The sequence below is a fragment of the Sinocyclocheilus grahami genome, unplaced genomic scaffold, assembly GCF_001515645.1.
Source record: "Sinocyclocheilus grahami isolate Dianchi unplaced genomic scaffold, SAMN03320097.WGS_v1.1 scaffold608.1, whole genome shotgun sequence".
NCBI classification, from domain to species: Eukaryota; Metazoa; Chordata; class Actinopteri; order Cypriniformes; family Cyprinidae; genus Sinocyclocheilus; species Sinocyclocheilus grahami.
Window position 1 is genome coordinate 171395 of NW_015505787.1, and position 27154 is coordinate 198548.

At 38.6% G+C, this 27154-nt stretch overlaps 1 protein-coding gene across 1 annotated transcript; it reads right to left on the minus strand.

The window, feature by feature from the left end:
- Positions 1–647: 647 nt before the first annotated feature.
- LOC107557557 (procollagen-lysine,2-oxoglutarate 5-dioxygenase 2-like) lies at positions 648–26547 on the minus strand. The gene is made up of 17 exons (XM_016241026.1): positions 26505–26547; positions 24048–24196; positions 22664–22800; positions 20248–20411; positions 17488–17600; positions 17216–17279; positions 16222–16319; positions 11688–11789; positions 9316–9441; positions 9099–9220; positions 7707–7811; positions 5665–5790; positions 5251–5392; positions 3087–3149; positions 1374–1487; positions 1042–1107; positions 648–734 (listed from the first exon to the last, which is right to left on the minus strand). Exons 1-17 carry the CDS (start codon positions 26545–26547, stop codon positions 648–650), a joined length of 1821 nt encoding a protein of 606 aa, XP_016096512.1.
- Positions 26548–27154: the final 607 nt, after the last annotated feature.

The window sequence follows — 27154 nt, forward strand, 5'->3', positions numbered from 1 at the left end:
ATTTATAGTATCAAAAGATGCAAACAAGACCAACAGAATAGAATCTCCTACCCTGCTCCTGGAGAGCTACCTTCCTACAGATTTCAGTTCCAACCTTGCTTCAACACACCTGTCTGTAATTATCAAGTAACCCAGAACACCTTGACTAGCTGGTTCCGGTGTGTTTGAGGAGCTTAAATCTGCAGGATGGTAGCTCTCTAGGAGCAGGGTTGGAGACCCCTGCTTATGGTATCATGGAAGGGAACTGTATCCAAGTTACATCAAGTAACCGCAGTGGTGACTCAAGGATCAGCACATTGCCTCCTCTTTTTCTCAATGTGCACAACATTGCTTGGACCCATCATGGACCCATGGATTTTCCTACCACATCTATGCCAACAACACATAGTTCTACTTCTCTTTCTTGCCTTGGGCTTCCCAAATCAAGGCTTGCCTAGTAGACTTCTTGGCCTGGTTAAAAGTAAAACAACTCTTAACTCAACTTCTCAACTCAAACTAGCAAAAGCAGAACTCCTTGTCTTCTAGCAAGCCCACAATTCAGCAACATCATTCAGCAAGGCCTGTCAGAGAACACCACATCCAGATCAAACAAGAAGTTGCAGGTAGTGCACAGACCAGCTTCACAGACCATTGCAAAGGCTGCCCGGTCATGTAGATTTGCACTGTACTTTATCGAGAAGATCAGGTTCCATCTGGGCAATCTGCATATTTCCTTGTTCAGTGAACTCTAGATTCTGGAATAATGCAATGCTCATCAAACATCTGCCAATTTTTTCAAATATATGGTTGTTCACTTGGTCTTCAATCAGACCAAGAGTATAGAACAACCACTGGTTATACATCTGTACCCTCCTACCTACATTCACTTTCACAAATGTATCCTTATCCCACAAGTCTGGTCGGTATAAGTGAGTGAAGCTTTCTAGAATATTAACTTTCTTATCCTGAATATTAACTTTACTAAACCTCCATGCGGGAATGATCTTTCCTACTCTACCCAAACAGCATCTGCTAAATGAATAAATGTAAATGTTTGCTCACTTGCTCCAAGACGTTGTCAGTGAAAATTCGGGTATAGTTGGGATGGATGTATTTCTCTCTCCAGTCCTGTGAAAAAGAAAGAGGATTAGAACTTTAGCCCACTGAGTGACCTGCATTGCAAACAGTGATTAGATCTGCATTAATCCGGCAGGCGGACTAAAACCTAGATGGAGGTCAACACAGACGTATGTTTACCCTGTCAGCACTCCACTTCATTATTGATGACAAATGTAGCACTAAATGAACACTTCTGGACCCTGATGTTTTTTAATTGTACCAGACACTTTGTATACAGAAAACATTCACAAATCACAAATCATCTAGTCACTCACCAGTGGGTTTTCAAATATTTGCCAAAGGTCATTGTTATAATGAGATGTGTTATAGTTGGCAGTCGAAATAAGCCTTCCAAACTCATGACGATTTGTAACATACATGAAAACTCCCTGTGGTGGACAAAGAAAAGGTAGTTAGATACTTCAAATTCTGTCTATAATCGAAAAAGTCCAAAGTTAACAAAAAATAAACATTGTAAAATGAGCAATAAAGAAAACACATCATGCAAATAATTTCAAGTCGATGATAAAAACAGATCACAAATAAGCAGCATAATCTGTGATAGTGTGTAATCAATAACAATGGAGGACAGATGTTGGGAAGGGCTGTGAGAGGGAATTGCTGGGAACACAGGGAAGTGCTGGGAAAAGTGCAATTCCAGGAATCAACATTCCTGTTTACTTTACTAGAAGCAGGGACAAGGTTTCTTGCATCTAAGTCTGGGAAGGTCAAGACTTGCTCTCAGTCTAGGCTTCACTAAAACAAGTCTAGCATCAATATCAAACATATTAGCGTAATTGTTCAAAGCAATGCAAACATACAAAGGTAACAAGTGTTACATAAATACCTAGACTGAGATAAGTCATGGAGGTAGTGAGGGTAAGTTTTATGTTACTGGTACTAGTGTGCTTGGAAGGGGGTTGCTCTTGGATATAGATGTTACTGCAGGGAAAACTATAATGCAGGAAATCTATTAGATCCTTCATTGGCCTTTCCACCACTGTGTAGAATAGTGTGTAGAATGTCATGGTTCAGTGTATATATATAATATCTGGTGCTTTGTCCAGGTTAACCCCATCAGAAAAAAGCAGATGTAGCTTATCAAACGTAGCATCACTTTTCCAAAGGGTTCCGCTTGTTAGCTGAACACATCTGTCAGTGCAAGATGTATTCTAAAATGGATTTAATTTTAAATCAAATGTTTGAATGCCTACCAGCACATGCACATACATTTATGGAATAGAAAAACCATGAAACAACCACATTGAGCTTGAAATGGAGATTTATGGTTTTTCCACATGCATAGTAATTCATCTCAAAATTGGTTCACCATGTCTTCTGGGATTATATGTTCTGACAACACTGTTTGTGATCTTGAGATTACACATATTGTAATGAACCCCAAGCAAGCAAATATTAAATGTTAATAGACCATTCCCTTCACAAATGAGCATTAATATCTGGTGCTTTGTCCAGGTTAACCCCATCAGAAAAAAGCAGATGTAGCTAATCAAACGTAGCATCACTTTTCCAAAGGGTTCCGCTTGTTAGCTGAACACATCTGTCAGTGCAAGATGTATTCTAAAATGGATTTAATTTTAAATCAAATGTTTGAATGCCTACCAGCACATGCACATACATTTATGGAATAGAAAAACCATGAAACAACCACATTGAGCTTGAAATGGAGATTTATGGTTTTTCCACATGCATAGTAATTCATCTCAAAATTGGTTCACCATGTCTTCTGGGATTATATGTTCTGACAACACTGTTTGTGATCTTGAGATTACACATATTGTAATGAACCCCAAGCAAGCAAATATTAAATGTTAATAGACCATTCCCTTCACAAATGAGCATGTATTACTACATTTATTAATGTGTGGTTGGAATATCACTTTCTAACCATTTGGAAAAGTGATGGCGTGCTTTAAAACATTTGAATCTTAAATTATGCATGATAGAATAATCAAAACAAGAGGAACCTGTGGGGGTCTGAGCATTTGGAATGATTCCGGAGAAGGAGATTCTCTTTCTCTCTGTACTGTCTAAAATGAAGGAAAAGCACCATGTAAATTATATAATGAGACATAAACAGAGTATGATACAAAGAGAGAGAGACAGAGATTAAGAAATTAGAATATTATAGAAGATATGGGCACAACACATATACGATATTAAACTCTACCAGAGCAGTAGAGATGCCTGCAAACTCTTGTATCGAGGTTTTTTAGTTGATTTTCAGCTCAGAAAAGGCTATGCGCTGCCTTTAGGTGTCCTAAGCAGTTAGCTGTAGACAGTTAGAAGAACATCATAGTTAGTTATTAGTGGTGTATTTTGTTCAAGGAGGAGTAAAAAGCGCACAGCCAGACATTCCCATTGGATCAAGGTCCCATGATGGATGTGAAAGAGGGAAAGGATGATGGGCAGAGAACATTTTGAATGCATGACAGAGGCTGTCATAAATGAATGGAGGTGCCATGCCTTCACAATAGCACATTGATACTTTGAATAATTGCCAGTTACATCTTGGTCACAGAGCTGCAGCAGATGTTTCAAAGCATTGAGAAATCAGGCTAAATTGTCATATGCAAACTAATACAGAACAGTTTCTGTTTTTAGAGTTGAATTGCTTGATGATCTACTTATGGAAGCCCATTTCCTCAACTGAATAAAAAAAAGTTATTGTGACTTTATATCATAATTCTGTTTTTTGTTAGTTTTTTTTGCAATTCTGAATTGCGTGATATAATTACAAGTTACAAACTCACAATACTAAGGAAAAAAGTCGGTTTCCCTTTCCCTTTCTCTCATTGGCTGTGAGTGGCTTGATCTCCTTTGGCGGGTCTGAGGAGGAAGTTGTTGCTGATGACTCCATGTCGCTGACAGCTTCAGATGCTGAAGAGAGGGCATGCTCTGGCGAGGACCCAGACACTCTCCCTACGAAGCAACCAACATGGCCCCGCTTAGACAGCGAGCTGATCTGTGTTCTCTTTAAGGCTGTGGAGGACCTCGGCTTTGACTGGTCCCACCCACGGCCACTTAGAGGAGCGGTACCTGCAACGGTCTGCCCCATTCTTCCCAGGGGTTCACGGCGAACTAACCAGGATGTGGCGTAGCCCCTACTCAGCACATGTTCATTCCTTCACTTCTGCCACTCTCACCACTGTTGAGGGCACTGAAGAAAAAGGTCGTTCCACATCTCTGCCCTCCATCAGCCCTGGGATTGAAGACCCATGCAGCTCGCTCATCTAAGCCCTGCAGGACTGCCTCCACTCTGGCAGGCAGGGCTTATACAGCAGCTGGCCAGGCTGGCTCAGCATTTCACATAAAGTCGGTGCTCCAAGTTTTTCAGGCCAATCTTCTCTGCACCGTCCAGCCAGAGTTCCAATGCCTTCAAGGAGCTGCGCACAGTGACTGACCTGGCTCTACACGCTACAAAGGCCACTGCACAGGCAATTGGAAAGGCCATGGCCAACCTGGTGGTGGTGGAGTGCCACATTTGGCTAAACTTAACGGAGATCAAGGACACTGACAAGATCACCTTCCTCGACTCCCCAGTCTCTCCCAAGGGACTGTTCAGCCCTGCCATGGATGGATTTGCTGAGCGGTTTATGGCAGCACAGAAGTCATCACAGGCGATGCGTCACTTCCTGCCGAAACGCTCCAGTCTGGTGGTTGGTACAGATCGCCAGAAGGCTACGCAATTGTAAGAAAAAAGCCAGATTTGTGATATAAAACGTCACAATTATCTTTTTTTATTTCAGTGGCGGAAACAGGCTTCCATATCTACTCTCCTACATTCCTCCCTTATTACAAATCCAGCTCTATCAACAGAAACCATGACATTTTGAGACAATACTTTTGAAACATTAAGTATATATTGCAACAGTTTTCTGGTGTCTTCCATTGTAATGCTTTACTGTAAATGTGATCTTTTCCCCCCTGTGATTAATAAACAGCATGCCATAAAAAAAAATAAATAAATAAATAATATATTTTTACATTAATTACACAGCAACAAATTACATTGCACACCTAACTAATTAAAACTCTAGACTATTATAAAATAAATGCTATGATTGTTGCTGATCTAGATTAAATATATAATTACTATAATTGTACAGCTTTGTGTTTCAGCGGTCATACCAAGTCTCTGGCATTCCTGCACATGGCCATGTCGGGGTCCAATCTCTCCAAGACAAAGACATTCCTATTTTTGAGCTCATTCCGCAGAGTCTGGCCCTTTATGAGGTAGATGTGGGCCATGAAGGGGATGTTCCACACACCACTATTTACACAAGGAAAGACAAAAGAATATATAAAAAATAGTAACAATGCTTGGTATTATAGAGTCATATTTTAATACAATGTTAAAATAGACTTTGTTAGAGACATGTCCTGGTGAGCAATCGACATGCTAAAAAGTAATCTGAGTTTGAATAGTGTACTCTTTTTGATTCAGAGAAGGATAGATGCAATTTCTTAATGTTCCAATAAGATTATATACAGTGAAATATCAGATCTTAGTCATTTATGGATCACATCCTCCAAAATACTCACACACGCTTTCCTTGCACAATGTCAATGTAGTCCTCAGATCTTGCATAATAACCATCCAGGCTCAGGGCTCCCCAAAAGTTGGACCACAATTTTCCATGCCGGGTGACAAGAGGGCCAATTATTTTTCTGAGGTCGAAAAAACAAAACAAAAATCAGCACATAAATCAGCAACAGTCCATAAATGTACTATGATAGGCCTATTATGCAAGATACAATGCTGCTTTTTTGCCACCACAAGAAGACCCTAAAATTATAGAAACACTGAATGCAATGTCGACATTTGCTGACAACAAAACAGGTTCAGATTTGCTGTAGTGCTCAATTAATTTTCCAGGATGACACTATCGGGCAGCATTGTGGCAGGAAGGTCCCCGGTTTGAGCCAGAAGGCCTTTCTGTGTGAGTTTCCATGATCTCCTGTGTTGGCATGGGTTTCCTATGGGTGCTCAGGTTCAGTGGTTTTCCAACATTTTTAAAAGCGACCCTTTTTTTCCTTTTTTTAAATTGAAGTGACACTTATATACATACATTATCACAAAAAAGCTGTCACTCAATTTTAGTTTATCGCGATCAAACAACATTCCGTTATGCTCAATAAAGCTCTCTACATTGCACAATGAATCTCTTATTTATATTGTGTCTAAACTTTGTTTGTTATAAAGACAGGATTCACGAGTTTGCGTAAAAAAAAAATTGGTTTTGCGTTTTGAACATTTTGTTCGGTGAGTGGATTTTAACTTAAACACCTCTGATTGGCTATTGTGTTCAAGAAATCAACAGACATGTCTCTGATTGGCCACACGGCTCAACGCTGCAAAAACACATAAATAAAAAAACCTTTGAAGCCGCTTTCCACAGAGCAAACACAAATACGCATTGGAATCTGCCGTGTCACAGCTGCCGCTTACTTTCGTTTTATTTTTTTATGATTATTTTGTTATTAAAGTTACATTTGCCGGTTTCTGCCTCCTTCTTTCATGTGTCTTGAACTTTGTTACATGCATATACATACATATATATATATATATATATATATACTGTATATATATATATACACATTTTCCTTAAATTATCCTGGCGACCCAACCGAGGGATGTGATCCTGGGTTTGAAAACCACTGCTCTGATTTCCCGCACAATCCAAAAGACATGCAGTATAGGTGATTTGGACAAAATAAATTGCCTGTAGGTGAGAATGTATGTGTGTGTGTCCGTGTGTTAGCCCTATGACACATCCATGATGTCCCCTGACTGCAGCCCGAGATGCTGAGAAAGGCTCCAGCATCTCTGCGACCCTACAGAGGATAAGTGGTTTGGAAAATTGGTGGGATGGATTGGTTTAATTAAAGTTAGCACATAAGTGGTTACCATGATCCATATGAAAACATATACTTGTGAGGTTGTGAAGAAGGCATCCTTTTATTCGGGCACATGAGAGCAGTCTTATATGGTATTGTTCCTATAATCATGAGAGTGACCCTGGAGTAACACAGTCAAGTCCTTCACCTCTATTGTGACCTTAAACTCAACAAGCCTACAAAATATCACTTTACTGAGGTAAACATGTCATTCAAAACACATAAGTGGAAATTATAGTGTTGGTCAACAATGTGAAAGCAAGTAAGTAAAATTCCACATTTATACGGTTACTGGTTACGATTTCACTCCACAAGCCAGAGGCCAGCAGAGAGAGTTCCCAAGCCTTCTTAAAATATCTGAAAAGGGCTTCCTCCATAGTCATGCGAAAGAGTGCTTAAGGTTGTCACGTTAAATGTGACTGAGTTCAGCCTTGTTTCTTATTTAAAGTCAAGTGGCATTGCAAGAGTACATGTGATGTAGAGCAGACTGTTTCTATGCACCATGGGAAAACAGGAAGTCACCAGTGCTTATTTTTAAACCTTGAGGGATTTGCATTCAGTCGGCTGTAATGTTCCTGTGGTTTTAGCACATGAGAGATTCAAGTCCGTTCCCTCAGACAAAACGGTTACTGTGGAAGATTCCATATATTTTTTTAAATGCTCGGCATTGATTAAAGGGAAACTACCTGTTTTGTTCGATGAGGAGTTTTATGGTCTGTCGGTTGGTGAGCATCACATCCGCATCGATGCTGAAGTAATAATCACAAGAAAGATCCTTCCGGCACAAATCCCTGTTAGAAAATAGTAAGGCTGTCATTATTAATTCTAGCAAAATTCAGGGCAATGTTGTTTCTATGGAACAGCAAAAAAACTGAATTGAGAGAATTTTGCTAAACTTTTTATTTCCTGAAATGTGACAAACTGCACACATTTGCCAAGCTACCAAAGTATGCAATCAAATGTCAGAGATCTGATTATTAACACAAACATTTCTTAGCAGATTTACCCAAGACCAAATTGCATGAGCCTGCCTGAAGAACATATGAGATCAAGTTGATACTTAAATGAAACATAACTGTGTCCTTGGCTATGAAAGAAAAATATCTGAGCAATATAATGTTCCTCTGAATATCATTCTGTGATCATGCGATTCTGAGTATCATTCTCCTAATATTTAATAAATATTCTTAGAATGCTCTGTTCTGAAGCACAATGGAAGGTGTCTGAAACCAACATCTTCTAATGTCTGCTCTGACGTCTTATGCAAACCAGCATTTATTGGACCTAGTAATTAAGACAAACAACTTGAGTGATATCACCATGTCAACAGCTACTGATGCCAAACACAGACATGCAGTAGGAAAACAGCACCAGGACCAGAGAATCAACTTGTCTACTGCGCATCCTGTAGAGTAGGCCTAAAAAAATATGTGATAGTATAACTTCATACATCCACTAAAAGCTTCTCAGTTATTTATGACTGTCTGTGCAAAAGTTATCACCAATCCAACAAGTCACACACTGAAGTTTAATATGTGGGATTAAGGGTTTATTCAAATTACTAACCCTATTTATGAACAACAGTAATAGTGACACTTAAACAAGCAGCAATAATTACCATCTGAACCAGCTAGTTAAAAGTAATTGTAAAAATAGCTCAGAGAAATCAAGTGAGCATGTCTAGCAGCATTTGTTTGCAGATGCCACTTGTTTTATAGTGTGATAGCTTTTGTGGTAACTGTTTGAAAGCAGACATGTACAAGCAGAATAGTTTTGGAGCTGGGATGGGAATCTTGGAGACAGCAGTGTTTTGGAGAATGCTAAACTAAGAGCAAATAGAAGGGTTCACAGGAGCTTCTTCTGTATTTCTTTGGCACATTGCTATATGATGGGCAGATTTACTGCTTTGTGGTGAGTCGGATGTTGTTTCTGTGTTTTTTATTTGTAAGGAGTTGAAAGGTTTGCTGACATGTGGCAAATCTTTGATCAAGTGTTAGAGCTTGCTCAGATTTGCATTGTAATTTACTTCATTATTTGCATATTTTCAAGAGTGACTCTGAAATTAAAGGGATGTTTACATTCCCATGTTCCTTGCTTCTCCTTGAGTTAAGTTCTCCTCGGGGCCAACAACTTTAAAACTGCGGAATACATCCTTGTTCTCTTCCCAAAACTTCTGTATGTGCTTCTCATGGTAAACCTCCTGAAGAACAAGACATGGAACAAGCACGGTCAAAGACAGACGCTAAAATCCAAAAGGTCAAATGGTTCTCATTGCTTTGCCAGCCAGACACTCACACTGTTATGAACAAAGACATTCAGTTTATCATTGGGATAATCTAGACTCAGGAACCTCTCCAGGAACTCTGGCAGGAATGGAGTCGGCTGCTCAATGTATATACCAACAGTCACTTGTGGAAATTCCTGTTTAGATAAAGAGAAAAGTCTGGTCAAACATTAATACTTTTTCATGCAGTTGAATTATTCACAATGTCTTCACCTAGGGTAGGTGATATAACCCCCCCATATATATATTACAGTAGGAGTCTTTTTATCGCACAGTAACTGTGCATCGCAATATGAATATTTTGCTGGAAACTCAACAAAATATTATTTAGATTGTATTAACCAGGTTCATCCATCCATTCTCAAAAGAGTTTGTTCTCTGTAGGGTCGTGGGAATGCCGGATCCTATCCCAGTGTTTGGCTTGTTTGTATTTTCACTCAGTATTTTCACATTACTTGTTTCTTACTCACATGTGAATAATGTGAATATAGAATAACGAAAATACCTACCATGTTTAAAAATAGTATAGCAAAATAACATATACCATCCAGTCTTATTTTTCACATAGCAAGAAGTGCTGCTGGAGGTCTGAGAGAAAGTAGAAGCTTCTTTCCCATGACATTGAGCTTAAGGTTACATAGATCTGTCACCGCTACTTTTGTGGTTCTTGACCAGTCTACACAGCTCACTAGATCAAATGGGACCTGAGTGGCACCATGTAATTTCCCAGTTCCGACCTTGGCTCGGGGTACCTGAAGGGAGTGTCCTAGAATCGAGCCAGAGCTTTTTTTAAATTGTTACCGACAGAAGAGCAGGGACTAAACAGGAGACACAGGTGATTCTGGGGAGTCTAAACTGGGACAGTTTCCTTTTCAACCTCAGCATAAGCAGTGTGAGAATTTAAACCCTTGTCCCTTTTTCAAGAACCAACCCAAAACCACTGAGCAGATGAGAGTGGTACGACCCAGCCTCTCCCTCATCCTGACAAACAACAGACTCTGGGCTTTGTCTCATCATCCTTTCCAATGCTTCCTAGAAATGAATCAAATGTGTCTGATGGGTTAAAAAATAGGCTTTTTTGTTTCACTTGACCAGTCCTCTGAGGTTCTACCAGTGACCAAAATGAAAAGGTTCTTCCATTTGCGCTTTAATGTAAGATATAGCCCAAGTATACTTTTTTTTTCCAGACCAGACAAAGACAAATAAAGTTCTACTCTACTCTCTCAATTGCATTGTTTCAATTCAAAGTCTTATTCATACTGATCTCTGGTTTTTAATTTTCTTACTGTCCTGGGCTGCGCTTCCCAAAAGCGTTGTAAGCCTAAGTTGATCGTAGCTCCATTGGTGGCAATGGTTCTACGATCAATTTAGGCTTACGATGCTTTTGGGAAACGCAGCCCTGCACTGTTTGTTCTACGGACATATCATATCTTATAATGCGGAGTAATGAGGAAAGTTGTGCTCTTCTAAGTGATAAGTGATTGGACGTCTGCCTGGACAACAATAAAACAAAAAATTCAACAGATTTGTGATGGACGGTTCAAGACATAAGAGTCTAGATTACCATTGAGGATCTTTTGACTTGGGCCAGTAAGCACCTACACAGCTCCACCTACAAACCAACTAGCAATGCCACCAAGCAACCAACGTGAACCAACCAGTTAATTTATTCTTGATATGAAAGAAATGTCGCTACTTCCATTTCATCGCAACTTTAATAACATTCTAGAAACCACTCAGAAAACATTAGCAGTGATAAACATGTCGATGCTCATAAAAGAAAAATTATCAAGTCAGCTCAACATTGTGGTCAATTTTGTGCTGACAAATACTACAAGCAAAAATGTGTTATTTCCGCATCAGTAACTCAAGCTTATTGGAAAGATCTCAAAGCCCTTTTTGCCAACCTTAGTTGAACCCTACGACAAATTTTCAGGACAACCACTGTAAGTTACCCTGTGGATAAAACCCCACACTGAGCAGCCCGCTAAAGAGAGGTCTGGTTGACAGCAACACCCCAGTAAGTGAAACCGTCCTAAAACCAAAAGCCATTTCCTGCACCACAGCAGTGCACAACTTCCACTTCCTCAAGTGGCTCCTCATGGGCATTTATAATTTAAGGAATGTGTAAAGAGACATAGGGCGCATAAGAACCTTGTTGTTGTTGGATACGACACATAACTTCCAAGCTCCACTTCTCTTGGCTTATCTTTGAGTGAAAACTCAAAAGGAACAGCTAGTTATTCACTCAAAATATACAGACATGTATTAATAGAGCTGGAAATGTTTCATTGTCTTAAATGGTGATTTTAGCATATAACTTTCTAGTGCTTAGAGGAAAAGGAACAACATCAGCTACTGTGGCTTTCATTGGATGACTCACTTTAAGCTGAGACAAATCCACCATGTCTTGGTCACAGATGGTACAGCCTTGCTCATAGTTCCACACATTGGGGATGTAGTTGGCCAAGTAATTGAAGTATATCTGTGGGAGAAAATAAAATGACATTTTAGGTACATAGTTATTTATTTTTATAATATTTATAAATAAATAAATAACCTTTAAAACATTTATTCTACATGGTGTAGATGATTTATGCTCCAGAATATGAAATGTACACCCATATTCCATCCCAGCTTGTAGTAGTTAAATCCAATTTTGGTCAAGACAGCAAACCAAAAATGAATCCCTCTGTCAAATTTTCATGACCTACAGTAACTAGAACTGCAATTTGTGCTGGCCTGTTACTTTAGATGTATAACACAACTTACATCAAAGAATGAGTTTTGTATCTCATTTGGAAATTTATAGGACAACGTCGCAGGGAGGGACATTTTGCATCTGATGTTAATTTTGTACTTAAACAGTGTGCCAGATCAAGCAGATGAACTGTTCCGAAGGGAATGATGTTCTTGTTCTTGAAAAAGCACATTAGCTTATAAGAAACAACTGTTTTTATCTTAGATCAGAACACTGAAACAAAATTACTTGTTACCATAAACAGGTTGCCTCAAATTTTGCCAAAAAAGTAAACCTTAACTATTTATCTTTGATTGATGTGATAAAGGTGTAAATTTTGCAGGGACCCACCCTCTGTGAAGCCCATGGGACACCACACCAAATATTATTTACACAAACAGACATTTGCTATATTTACCCCTACAGTACATTTATCACACACAAACAAAATACTACTGTCATGAACATTAGAAATAGGATAATCTGGCAAGATACAATGACAACATTTAATAATTTAGCAGATACTTCTATACAAAATGGCTTGCCTTTATATATGTTTATATATTTATTTAATTAATTCATTCATTGAGAACTGTCCATTGCCTATACTTGGAAACCGGCTTTGAGTTTTTGTTTCCTGGAAGACAAATCTGTGTTCCCTGTTATTTTGTTTACTGGCTATTAGATACAGATTTTGGAAGGACAGCTGTGCACACTCTCATGCTGCTTTCGATTACAGGAAGTTTGAATGTAATAGAAAGGAGGAGATCTTCAATTCAATCACAACCACATTACAGATGGTATCCAGATGCTGTCTTTCTAATTCATCCCATGTTCAGCCATGTTAGTTTTAGAAAATTTAACATTTATAGTTGGCTGCTAAGACTGACAACCCCTTGGAGACGCAGGACGTGCCCTCAAGTGCTGTGAGGTCAATTGGTTAAACATTACTGACAGAAAATAGGAGTTGCTCACTGATTCCCAATGAAGAGAAGCCATAAACCAAGCAACTGGCTTCACATTCTGGTCATAAGCTACTACTGTGTATCCTCAAGCCTTGTTACTTTTATTGGATCTTGTTTGAGTATTTACGAGAACATCTGTATTCTCCAGGGCACATTAAAAACCCTGGAGATCAGAGAGATCCTGCGGGATGGACACGGGGCAGCTTGAATGAATCATAGAGCATAAGGCTAAGCTCTGGATGGATGATTATTCATTAGAAACAGCACAGATGGTTGAGTATTAGGAGAAGTTGACTCCACACAGGGCTATGTTTGTTTAATCCATCACTGAAGTGCAGAAGGAAAAGCTCTACGGGTCTGAGATTACATTATCATCCAGACATCCTGCTAAAATATCAAACTACAGCTAGGCAAAGACAACTGGGCAATGACTGCAGCATTTTCGGCCAAAGGACTGTCTAGTATTTAATCGCCAACTGTACAATTACAGTCAGGGGTGTAATATTGATAGTAATTCTGTTGTTTTCTATTGGAATTGTGTTCTAGCGAAAGAGTTTTGATCAACAAGGGGGAAGGTAGAGGACAGAATTTTCGTTTTAAATTAAACTGAATAAGCCACGGAAGGTGCGATTGAATGGATACACAATTTTAGACAAGCAAATATGTGAGTTTTGCCACTGACAAACACTTGTTTTACCGACAATATTAGTGACAATTATTGATCAGACATACAATTAAAAAATCTGAGTGCCACCATTTAAATGACACTTCTACCGACTATTTGAAACCCCATTGAACCTACATTTAGAAGACTTCCAGGACCTCAGTATCAGTTACTGTATATGGTGTCCTAATAGATAAATCCTATAAATCTGTGCTCGTCCTTGCCCAAGTCATAACATTAAGCACACAGATATTGGAAGTTAGTTTGAGTCAAGTTTAAATTTTAAATCTGCTTCCATTATTCATTGATGAAAAGAAAAAAAAAACATTTACCTTGGTGTTCACATTTCCATGGATAATGGATGGCAGACAGTTGTAGACAGTGTTTCTCACTCGCACTCGCTCCGTCCCAAACTTCAGGAGAACTTCATCTAAATTCAAAATAAGATTTGTACATTTTGACATTCAGTACTTCGGCTAAATAATTCTGTTGAGTGTTTTATTGTCCAGCAAGCAAAAAATTGTAAGCCTGAGCCCTGAGACTAGACTTCTCCTTGACTAGGCCAAATGATTTGAGGTGTCACTCATGTCTGCAGTAAAAAAGGTGTGTGATGGGTTATGCTTATGGATTTGTTCAAATCCCTATATGCCTGCCTACCAAGAAGAGCTAAAACTAAGACCAAAATTGTTATGATGAAAAATCGAATTGTTACTTTTATTGGATCTTGTTTGAGTATTTACGAGAACATCTGTATTCTCCAGGGCACATTAAAAACCCTGGAGATCAGAGAGATCCTGCGGGATGGACACGGGGCAGCTTGAATGAATCATAGAGCATAAGGCTAAGCTCTGGATGGATGATTATTCATTAGAAACAGCACAGCTGGTTGAGTATTAGGAGAAGTTGACTCCACACAGGGCTATGTTTGTTTAATCCATCACTGAAGTGCAGAAGGAAAAGCTCTACGGGTCTGAGATTACATTATCATCCAGACATCCTGCTAAAATATCAAACTCTACAGCTAGGCAAAGACAACTGGGCAATGACTGCAGCATTTTCGGCCAAAGGACTGTCTAGTATTTAATCGCCAACTGTACAATTACAGTCAGGGGTGTAATATTGATAGTAATTCTGTTGTTTTCTATTGGAATTGTGTTCTAGCGAAAGAGTTTTGATCAACAAGGGGGAAGGTAGAGGACAGAATTTTCGTTTTAAATTAAACTGAATAAGCCACGGAAGGTGCGATTGAATGGATACACAATTTTAGACAAGCAAATATGTGAGTTTTGCCACTGACAAACACTTGTTTTACCGACAATATTAGTGACAATTATTGATCAGACATACAATTAAAAAATCTGAGTGCCACCATTTAAATGACACTTCTACCGACTATTTGAAACCCCATTGAACCTACATTTAGAAGACTTCCAGGACCTCAGTATCAGTTACTGTATATGGTGTCCTAATAGATAAATCCTATAAATCTGTGCTCGTCCTTGCCCAAGTCATAACATTAAGCACACAGATATTGGAAGTTAGTTTGAGTCAAGTTTAAATTTTAAATCTGCTTCCATTATTCATTGATGAAAAGAAAAAAAAAACATTTACCTTGGTGTTCACATTTCCATGGATAATGGATGGCAGACAGTTGTAGACAGTGTTTCTCACTCGCACTCGCTCCGTCCCAAACTTCAGGAGAACTTCATCTAAATTCAAAATAAGATTTGTACATTTTGACATTCAGTACTTCGGCTAAATAATTCTGTTGAGTGTTTTATTGTCCAGCAAGCAAAAAATTGTAAGCCTGAGCCCTGAGACTAGACTTCTCCTTGACTAGGCCAAATGATTTGAGGTGTCACTCATGTCTGCAGTAAAAAAGGTGTGTGATGGGTTATGCTTATGGATTTGTTCAAATCCCTATATGCCTGCCTACCAAGAAGAGCTAAAACTAAGACCAAAATTGTTATGATGAAAAATCGAAATAACTTTGGCATCCCTTTATTCATCAGCTATGATGCAATATATGAAAACAAAATGAATGATTGTTTACTAGCAAGTTTCATACACCATATTGGATTGACTCACCCACGGCTCCGTTCAAATTCTGGAAAATCTCACACTTGTGGTCCAAGGTCATATTAAGTTTTTCCTAAAATAAAGAACAGAACACGCTCGAGTTTGTGTAAAAGTGACCGTGTGACCTTTGTCCTCGTGTAGACTGTTTATAGTTGTGTATTTTTAACCAGTCTGTTTGCTTTTGAGTGGTATGATACATTTGCAGGCGTTAAAAAATCTGAGTGCCACCATTTAAATGACACTTCTACCGACTATTTGAAACCCCATTGAACCTACATTTAGAAGACTTCCAGGACCTCAGTATCAGTTACTGTATATGGTGTCCTAATAGATAAATCCTATAAATCTGTGCTCGTCCTTGCCCAAGTCATAACATTAAGCACACAGATATTGGAAGTTAGTTTGAGTCAAGTTTAAATTTTAAATCTGCTTCCATTATTCATTGATGAAAAGAAAAAAAAACATTTACCTTGGTGTTCACATTTCCATGGATAATGGATGGCAGACAGTTGTAGACAGTGTTTCTCACTCGCACTCGCTCTGTCCCAAACTTCAGGAGAACTTCATCTAAATTCAAAATAAGATTTGTACATTTTGACATTCAGTACTTCGGCTAAATAATTCTGTTGAGTGTTTTATTGTCCAGCAAGCAAAAAATTGTAAGCCTGAGCCCTGAGACTAGACTTCTCCTTGACTAGGCCAAATGATTTGAGGTGTCACTCATGTCTGCAGTAAAAAAGGTGTGTGATGGGTTATGCTTATGGATTTGTTCAAATCCCTATATGCCTGCCTACCAAGAAGAGCTAAAACTAAGACCAAAATTGTTATGATGAAAAATCGAAATAACTTTGGCATCCCTTTATTCATCAGCTATGATGCAATATATGAAAAAAAAAATGAATGATTGTTTACTAGCAAGTTTCATACACCATCTTGGATTGACTCACCCACGGCTCCGTTCAAATTCTGGAAAATCTCACACTTGTGGTCCAAGGTCATATTAAGTTTTTCCTAAAATAAAGAACAGAACACGCTCGAGTTTGTGTAAAAGTGACCGTGTGACCTTTGTCCTCGTGTAGACTGTTTATAGTTGTGTATTTTTAACCAGTCTGTTTGCTTTTGAGTGGTATGATACATTTGCAGGCGTTTTATAAGTGCATGTGGTCAAGTTACAAGCACATTTATGTTCTCACAGAGTGCAAAGACTTTCTCCACTCACCCTCTGAAGTGGATCCACGTAGACCTTTGTGTAGAATAGCTGATCATCATCATTATCATGAAGGTCCCACTGGTTCACAATCTTCTGAATGTATTGAGCATAGCCAATAAAGCCTGTGAAGGACATCACAATGAATCGAAATAACTTTGGCATCCCTTTATTCATCAGCTATGATGCAATATATGAAAACAAAATGAATGATTGTTTACTAGCAAGTTTCATACACCATATTGGATTGACTCACCCACGGCTCCGTTCAAATTCTGGAAAATCTCACACTTGTGGTCCAAGGTCATATTAAGTTTTTCCTAAAATAAAGAACAGAACACGCTCGAGTTTGTGTAAAAGTGACCGTGTGACCTTTGTCCTCGTGTAGACTGTTTATAGTTGTGTATTTTTAACCAGTCTGTTTGCTTTTGAGTGGTATGATACATTTGCAGGCGTTTTATAAGTGCATGTGGTCAAGTTACAAGCACATTTATGTTCTCACAGAGTGCAAAGACTTTCTCCACTCACCCTCTGAAGTGGATCCACGTAGACCTTTGTGTAGAATAGCTGATCATCATCATTATCATGAAGGTCCCACTGGTTCACAATCTTCTGAATGTATTGAGCATAGCCAATAAAGCCTGTGAAGGACATCACAATGTTTTTACGGACTGCGTGTTGTAAAAAAAAGTATAGGATGTAATGGAATGTGAGAAGCATTGGCATTATGGGATGCCTGGACACATCAGTTCCAATTTCAATTACATCTCCTTTGAGAGGCTTAAATCTCACTTCCAATTTTGCTGTGGTTCCTCAAACCCTCAGAACAGTTGGATGTCTGGCAGAAGCATCTGACCAACCAGCAACAAGTGTTGTGTGTGGCCACGTCTGGCCACGTCTAACCTCAGATGGCATAGACTTTCTACATTTACTCAAGACGGAGGACTGTAATCAGTATAGGACCTCAGCTATGTGCTGTCTCTCTGTGTTTCTGTAGCAACCTGCTTACGGATTTCTCATCATTTTCCTGAAGCTCTGACCACAGATGAAAATTGTAGGGCTTGGAGCCTTCAAACCATCATTTGGCAGGAAACAGGAACTATGTTAGGTTGCCGCCCTAGACTATTACATTTTCAACTCCTAATAACCTTATTCTATAGCATACATTCATAGGCTGATCTAAAAACCATATTCAACACTGTTTCCAATTACTTTAGTAGGAATTCTTGACAGTACAAATCTGTTCAGAAGCACCATCACATCTCAAATGATTTTACTGGAAATCTAGCGCTTGAGATCTTTCAGTCCACCAAAAGCCAAAAGAAGATAAACAAGGCAATTTTTCAGGCGAGTATGATTTAAATGTTAGTTCATTCGCTAAATTAGCGGATCGTCTTTTTCTGAAGGCGGTCACCTCAGATGTGGTGACATGAATCTTGTTTTATTACAGTGCAATAAAGTAAAACCCTTGACATAATGCCCAGGTTAGAAACCAATAGTTGAAGCCAGATGTAAGGCATTATGACATGTGGTTTTAATCTAGAATCCAGAATGTTTTTTTGTTTTTTTTTTCCCACCGATTGAAACAGTGCTACTATCAACAAACTTGAATTTGGGCAAAGTAAGGGATGATTGGAAAGAGACTGGCCGTGCCGTGCAGTCTTTCTTATTTCCACAAACACACTGGTCCACATGACATCTCTAGTTCAACCGAAACAAAACAGTAGCCACCGCAATCTACGGAGCAGCCGAAGGTATAAAACCAACCTTCAATTTTGTATGCACAGACCATCGAACAGGAAGTCCAACACAAACAAACTTGTCCTGTTAATGACACAGACTCAACTCCCTTACAGGACACGACACAAGTCAAAGTGACCACCACAGTCAAAGCAGTAATTGACCAGATGAAAATAGACGAGATCAGGACTACAGAGTTTAAGACGAGCAATGACCACAGGGTTTTTGAGTAAAGAGGGGCTGACATTAGTGTTCTTCAATGGAGAGACTGAGTAAGATGGATGCACACGTACACACTCTCAAATGAAAGCACCATTCATGAAGACCCCTGAATGAATAGTGCACTATGCCTGGTGGCCCTCAGGAAATTCCACAGGGTGAGTGACCGCCGCTTGCCAGTTTACACAGAAAACATTTTCTCTATCATTTTGTACCGATAATGGAATTCCGCTGTTTGTCCTTTGCTCTCTCCTAAATCACCCTGCTTGCATTGTTCTAATTCCTACCAGACAAAACAAACCCACACAGAAGTGTCTGGTGCAAATTGTGCTATGATGATATGGCTAATATGGCAGCTGGCCATGACCTATCCCAGTGATATGCTGCCTGAGCCGAATTTGTAAAGACTGACCTCCCAAATGCATGAAGAAACATGTGAATGTGTATACATAACATGGAATGCTAAAAGAGTATAAACCATTAGGTGTTATAAGCTGTGAAGAACCAAACAAATGCACAAATTAAGTGTGCACATTCTTAACATACCAGTGCCTTTAAACCAGATTCAGCCAGCCTGTTATATACACGCTAGCCATTTAACTAACTTGCTCAGCAAAATTGTCTTTAACTGTTGCTCCAATGTGGCAAGCTAGACACATTTGTGTTCATATACATGAATGGTTTGTTTCAGACTTTTAGTTAACTTACAAAATGCAAAATGCATTTACAATTGAAAAACAAGCCTATGGTAAAAAAAAAGTCTAATAACAGGGACTAGTTTTACAGTCAAAGTGTAACCAGATGTCTGCACAATGAATAAGCTACCAGACTGGCAGTAAGGATGTTTACATGTAAAATGAAAGTTGTCAACCTGTTATATGCAAATATCAAATCTGGTGAAAAACCTGACAATTTCAAAATACTGTATCACAAAAATGCAGCTGATTTTTCATACTCGTCAGCATTTTTTTGTAGCCTTCTATGCATGTAGACACATTCATGACAGACTTATGCCTTAAACACTTTATTCAAATGAACATAGGCCTTAATGTTTCTAGCTTTCATGTATGGTGTCAAAGGCATTTACTGTACATGACTTTGCATGACCATTTTTGGGTTTTTAAGCATGATCAGTGTACAATTGTGCATGTAAATGTTTTGAGACAATATGAGAGCTGTGGAAATCCAACTGAACTGAACTGAATGAATTGAAATCTCAATAACACAATGGTTTTGGGCCTGCAAAACCTTGATGTGTAACAAGTATGAAGTAACTTTCACATCAAAACAGAACATGCTATAGAGTTGGTATTTTTAATTTTTACACACCTCCAGAGTTAAGAAAGCGTTTCCCATTGCGAACAGAAGGATACTTCTCTGCCAGTCGAGAATCTGGCCAGATGATTCCTTCAGCAGCGAACACCAGCTTATGATTGGTCTGCTGGAACTTTCTGAAAATCTCCTCAGGTCCACCAGCAAAGATGAGGTCATAACTGAAGAGAGAAAAGGAGGAGTATATTAGTTATCCTGTTCACTGCACTTTCCAGCTGATCAGCCATTTTCACATTCAAGACAATGTTTGCTAATCCACATCCAGTTTATTTAACCAGCTATGTATATTTTAACTGAACTCCTAAGAGGGAAGGGAGGGTATTCCATAGGCATTTAGGTATTCTATTTCAGACACTATTAATATGCCTGGTAACATTAGTAACTATAGATGTCATCAGAGGAAGTAAACTGAGGGATGCACCATGATTTCCATCTCACACAAGTCATTTCCCTTTTTCTAGCATGAAATACAGAGTTCTGGCATGAAACTCTAGATGGCGCAGTCCGATAGGTCTAACTCAATCTGACCTAATGACATCATCACATGGCACAGCTGATTGGTTCTCTCCTGTATTGGTAGCTAATTAGCTCGCTGCTCAACATTCAAATATATGATTAGTGCTTGCAGTAGCAGTGCAGCTTGCTTCAGAAACCCTCCGCCTTCCCCAGCTCCACCTGTATAGATCTGCTATGAGGTGATTCATGTATGCTATATGGGGCTATTTCATGTATGTTATATTTGCAGCAGCAATATTTCTTACATGCTCACAGCAGCATGTTGTGGATGTATTGGCAGTAGCAAGTCGTGGTACTTGCTCTGCTGCAGCAGCAGCAACAGCAGCAGCATAGCAGATCTATTCTGCCAAGACCAAATACATTAACATTGTCATGTACATTACCATGCCAATCCCTCCGAGAGTTGTCATGACAGAATTAAAATTAATCTCTGGAATATGTGACATAGCTTCAACGTGGCAAAATGGTCTGAACTACAGCTAACTTCACATGTACGTGTGAAGTTAACTTGAAGTAAACACTAAACTTTTTCTACTTTGTGATCATAATAATCGCTCATTTCTGCAGAACACACCTAGACCTGCACCACAAGAACTACAAAAAAAATGTACCTCTCGCCACAATTTCATTATAAATTGACATGCCGTAATTTCCCTTGAATTATCAAGTTAAATAACAGGCCATTTATTATGGTTGATTATCATAAATTGAGTTAAAAGCCACCATTTCGGCAAGAACATTGGTTATTAAGGTAGGTCTACAAAATTGTTGAACGAATGCCCAATCGTTTTGCCTTTACACAGAGTTTTGTTGTTTCCCATTGAGTTGGCAGTGATTTATCCCACTGAGGCTGTTGAAAACGTATAGTATAAGCATGATACATTTGTTATAGTTGATGAAAAGATACCTTTTACATTGTACAAAGCTATGCATTTAACCAGTCATTTTGTCTATATCTAGACAAGGTATTTTCCTGGCATAATTTACTTTCAATTACAGGTAATTACTAAAAAGTATTTTGTGGCAAATTAGAGTCTATTCCCAGCTAGTCTCCACATAGAGAAATGAATACTGGATCTTTGTCTGTCTCTGGTATATAGACCAGTATTTTTACTGTCCAGTAAATCTGATGCCATTTAAATTGGGGGCTTGTCACAAATGAGATTGTTAAGAAAGGTTTTGAATCCTGGGCTATCCTGGCAATCATGATCCTGCATATTTCAGACTGTTCATACTTTACCCACTATTAGTAGTTGCCATGCAGTGCAGTTTAGAGTTATCACAGGTTTGATAACATAGAGCCCAAAGTGGTGCTAACCCAAAAGTGAGAGATTTAGGTTAAATGTTTAATGTCGCTTAAAACACAAATCAATGTTAACCCAAGATTTAGTGTGGTGAGAAGTCTGTTAAAAGTACACCAGCTGTACATCTTGGCTGAGCACCCTGAAAAAGAAATGTGTTTCATGTCAGAATATCTAGCTAATTAATTTTACTAAGCGTTAAATCAGGTAGAAAAGTCAAGTCAAGTCACCTTTATTTATATAGCGCTTTTAACAATACAGATTGTGTCAAAGCAACTGAACAGCGTTAATTAGGAAAATAGTGTGTCAATAATGCAAAATGACAATAGTAAACACACATTTTTCAGTTAAAGACCGTTCATCATCCAGCTCAGTTCAGTTTAAATAGTATCTTTGCAATAGGCCATATTTGTGTATCACACTTTTTAAAATGTGATCTTAGCTGGTTTAAATTGTACACATTTGGTTTAGCTGACCATCTGAAAAGTTCTCAAATCCTCTATAAGCCCATAAATCTATTAAAAGAAACCAGCTTCTTGGCCATTTAATATCATCCAACCATTTTTTTTCAACCCTTCAAATGACAAGCACATTACCTGTCCACAAATAAGACCACCAAGTCCTCTTGGTCAGCCAGAGACTCCATGGCTTCCTTTAGCAGTCTAACCTTCTGGCCGCCACCGATGGATCGACCCACATCACCTCCCTTCCACTCCTCTCCCATCCCCAGCACCTGCGTTCAGAATGTACCAGTTCAAACAGAATCTCAATCAACATACTAGGGTTGTGACAGTGAGGACATTTTCCCACCGGTTAATCGACGTGTGACAACACCAGTAATACCGGTATCACCGTGGGGGCGGGGGCGTTCCCTCTTTTCCTCGCTTTCCTTCGCTTTTAAATAGCTTGTAAAAGCTGCGTGCGCATTTTACTTTCACTTTCAAATAGCGGCAATTCGGCTTAAAGCAATTGTTTGTTTTTAGTTTGTTTGAATTTCCCCTCTTTTCCACGCTTTCCTTCACTTTTAAATAGCTTAAAAGCGCAGTGCACATTTTACTTTCAAATTAGTGGCAGTTCGGCATCAATTGCTTGAATGCAACAACAAAATACAATGTCAAACTCACTTTAGCCTATATATAAAACATATAACTTTTATTAACAAAACAAATAAAAATACACCATGCTATAGGGCAGGCTATGCCTAATATAAAATAATCAATAACTTACATAAAGTTTAAATAGGTATACAAAACTGGAAATAGGCTAAGTAAACATTTATAATATATAACCAAATAAATAAGAAACATAGAATGTTTATTAGCAAAACGAGTAAGAAAGCTTGGAGGCACAGCATACACCTTGATGTAAAAAACAAATAAATGACACAAAGTTTAAATAAAGTAAAAATCAGCAAACAATGTGGAACCAATTAAATAAGAAATGAATGTTTAAAAAAACTTCCAAAGTCACCTTAGATAAACGACAAAAGTCAACAGGCTTTTCAAAATCCAAAATATTGCCAAACAAGCACTTTTGCATATCGTTTCTAAACTAAATCATCTGTCATCGTCTTTTCTGTCTCACCTCACCTCACTCTTCTTGTCAGTCGCTCTCCTCACTGGATAAATTAAATCTGATCTGTGATGCGACTGTCGTTCGGCATGCTGCATTGAGCATTAATGCAGCATGCATTAATTATAGTGTCTGTTCTTTTACTGAACTAAATAATTTTTATTACTATCAAAAATCAAAACGACGGTGGGGGTCGGTGCCACGGTGGGCAAGTGACATAACCAGTGTTGCGGCTTAACACCGGTATCACCGTCAACACCGTCTATCGCGGCAAGCCTACAACATACTCCTATCAGCTTGAAGAAATGAAGCATCCATCAGGTGAGAAGCAGTGGTCTTGCACAATGGGATGAAAGCGTGGTCGAACCTTGCATTGTGCGATTGGTAAAACGGAGAAATAAACCTTACCTTCACATTGAATTTGAAGTAGTTTGCTGACTGCATGAAGCGGTGGAAGCCATCCGTCTCCTGCGTTGCAACAGCAAGTACAAGTAGCTTTTCTGGTGACAAGAAAATTGAGGAATAAAAAGTGTATGTTAGAAAAAACGAGGAAATGTCTGGCAAAGTAAAACAGTATGACCTTTTTTTGAGCGTATAGTGTTGAAGTGTAGAAACACTACTATTCCTGGATTCTATTCCTCAAAAACCTTAATATATTTAGGATTCTTTAAGTTAAAGTTATCCAAAACCCCGCCATTCCCTAAAGAGCCTCTTTACCAAAATATATATGTTGCTTTTTGCCTACAGTATGAAATAGAGGGTATCTTGTTACTCCAAACCAAACCTCAAACCTATGTCAACACTCGCAAAACTGATTCCCAAAGTTCATCCCTTCCTCTTGTGAAAATAAATGCACAGTAAAGTTAAAATCACCATGATTTGAAATGGTTTGGGCAGGATATGTTATATAATGAGTAGTAGTGTTACATATGATGGCGGTAACAGTGGTGCTGATGGTTAGTTAGTAGAAGAGGGTCTTAGTTTCGCAAACACCCGCTACATTTCCGCTGGACGTGCCAGTGAACAGGTACAGACTCTCTAGTAGAGCAGTGTGGGAAAATAAATTCCAGACTGGGGTGTGAAGGGCCGGGTAACTTCAATCGTCCGTCATCTCTCAGGTTTGGAAAACAGCCCCAGAGAAATCTTAAGCAAACTTGAGAGAAAGAAACAGGATGTGTGTTCGTCATCTGTAACACTGTAACACAGTGCAGGTTTTACAACAGTACAGATGATAAGAATGTAGATTGAAACCTCAATTGCTCTTGCATGTGATGGTGTGGAATTCAGTAACAATGCTGCAGTGCTTTGATTTACATTTAAAAGTCATTTGGCTCAGGTGATTGGCTTAAATAAACTGGTATAGAGACTGAAGAGCCCAAGTGCAAAGGTGTCACAATACAAGCAGTCATTGCACACTAAACTGGGTTAGAAGAAACTATTTTACCACTGAAATAATAAACACTGCACCTTGAAGTGTTTTCTCAATGGTAGGGACAACATGGGTAGTTTTCTAAATATCTCTGGTGGAAATTGGGTTGAATGGGAAGTCACAACAGGTCAGCGTCTTTTCCTCATTCATGTCAGAGTGGAAAACATTATTAAACATTCAGCAATAAAATGGGGATTTATGGCAGGAGCTACAAGATTTTTCACCTCATAAAATGGCTCAACTGAACCATTTAAGAATAGAGTGTGAATACTCTGTATGTGCTGAGCCAAGCATGGGAATGTAATGCTTTTTTTACAATTCAATTTCTTGGACAGAACATCCTTAAACTTTGCATCCAACTGTCAGCAGTGTAGAGATGGCAAAGAAGTGCGCAAAAATCTAGCCCCACCCTCTTTTCTCATTCAATATTTTGTTTTACATCAGAATACTGAAGTGAGGTCTTAGGGATTTTTTTCCCTAGTCCCTGTTGCCTTTAGCTTGCATTCTGTGACTCTAGGCTCTCATCAGCATGAAATAGACATACGTTTACATACTTTAAAACAATTATTCAGGGGACCTGTTACTGCAAGTTAAAAATTTGAATTTAATCATTTAATTAAACCTCTTAAGTTGCAATTATTATTTTGTTGAGTTGGAAACTTTTTCAGGCTTCTGATTGGCCAACATGGCTTTATGGTTGAGATTATATCACCACCTGTTGGCTTGGCATGCTCTTGACAGTGCTTCATAGCATGCTTTTGCATTTTCATGTGGACGGAGATTTTATTAAATTTTTTTAACGAAATAAGGAAAAACTCTGTTCATAAAAATACCCGTGTACGTGTGGAGATGGTCTTACTTTCAGGGGGTCTTGCACCATTCTACTAAATAATTGCTTTTAAAATGTAGAAAAAGTGCACAGCTTCCATGAAAGCATACATAAATATGAGTAAAGGTATAGGAAAAGAGCAAACATATTCTGAAGAACTCATAACAATGGACGAACACTTCTCAAGAAAAGCCTGAAAACCTTGGAGACTGTCACAATGCAGGCTCCATATTTTTTTATTTTTGGGTTTTTTTTGGTTTTTGAACTGGAGCATGCTCCATCTGATTCCCGTCTACGCTCCAGACAGAAAGTCCTGGTTTCTTTCACATACCTAAGCTATATACTCTTCTATAACATGATGCAAGTGTTTAATCTGCTCATCTGGATGCTTAGACGGTAATGTTATATCCAACGGAAGGCTGCTAGAGAGTCATGCTGGTCACGCCATGTGTACACGGCATCCTATAAATGTCCAGGTCTCATTGAGCCTTGTTGTCTGAGAAAGCCCCTTTCTGTGAGCTGGCTGGGTTTAAAATAACAGCTGGGGAAATCCATATAGTGAAATTGTCTGGACTGCTACTCTTGATGAAATGTGATATCTGCCAACCTTCCTCTAGTTCTTGTTCGGTGGTTACGTCAGCCTTAAACATGGGTCATGTTAAAGAAAATTTTAAGTCTTTAATCATTGTAAAATCCCATGGGCAAGAAAAAATATCTTTGTTTATTTTACACTGAGATTAAATAGTAACCACATAGTGACTTGCTCAAGACCCCAGTAAACTCAAACGCATCTTCTCTAGGAGTTTCAGAAAGATGTGCTCAGATTTGCCAAATTCCAAGTGTTTTATCAAAAGATCTCAATATGAACTCAGACATTTCTTATAAAATTATTGCTAGTCCAAATAATCTTGGCTATGATAGTCATCAACTTTTAGCTCAATTTTCTTACTGTATCCCAGAAAGTGTCCAATTTGTATATATTTTATTTCTCTTATGAGATTTTAGGATAATTATTTCATGCAATATTGATACTTCAATGAAACATAACTAAGGTCTCAATGAAATATTTAAAGCTTTGAGAAGCAAGCATTTTAATTTTCCTCTGGGATTTGTATATCACAGACAAATCAATGAATGAATGTTTAAACAAGATGTACTGAACTATGTTTCTTGGTCAGAATCAACATCCAAATGTCATTATTTTCTGAACACGCCAATGTTTCTTTCATTCGCATATACACCGTTCTTTGCCAATCT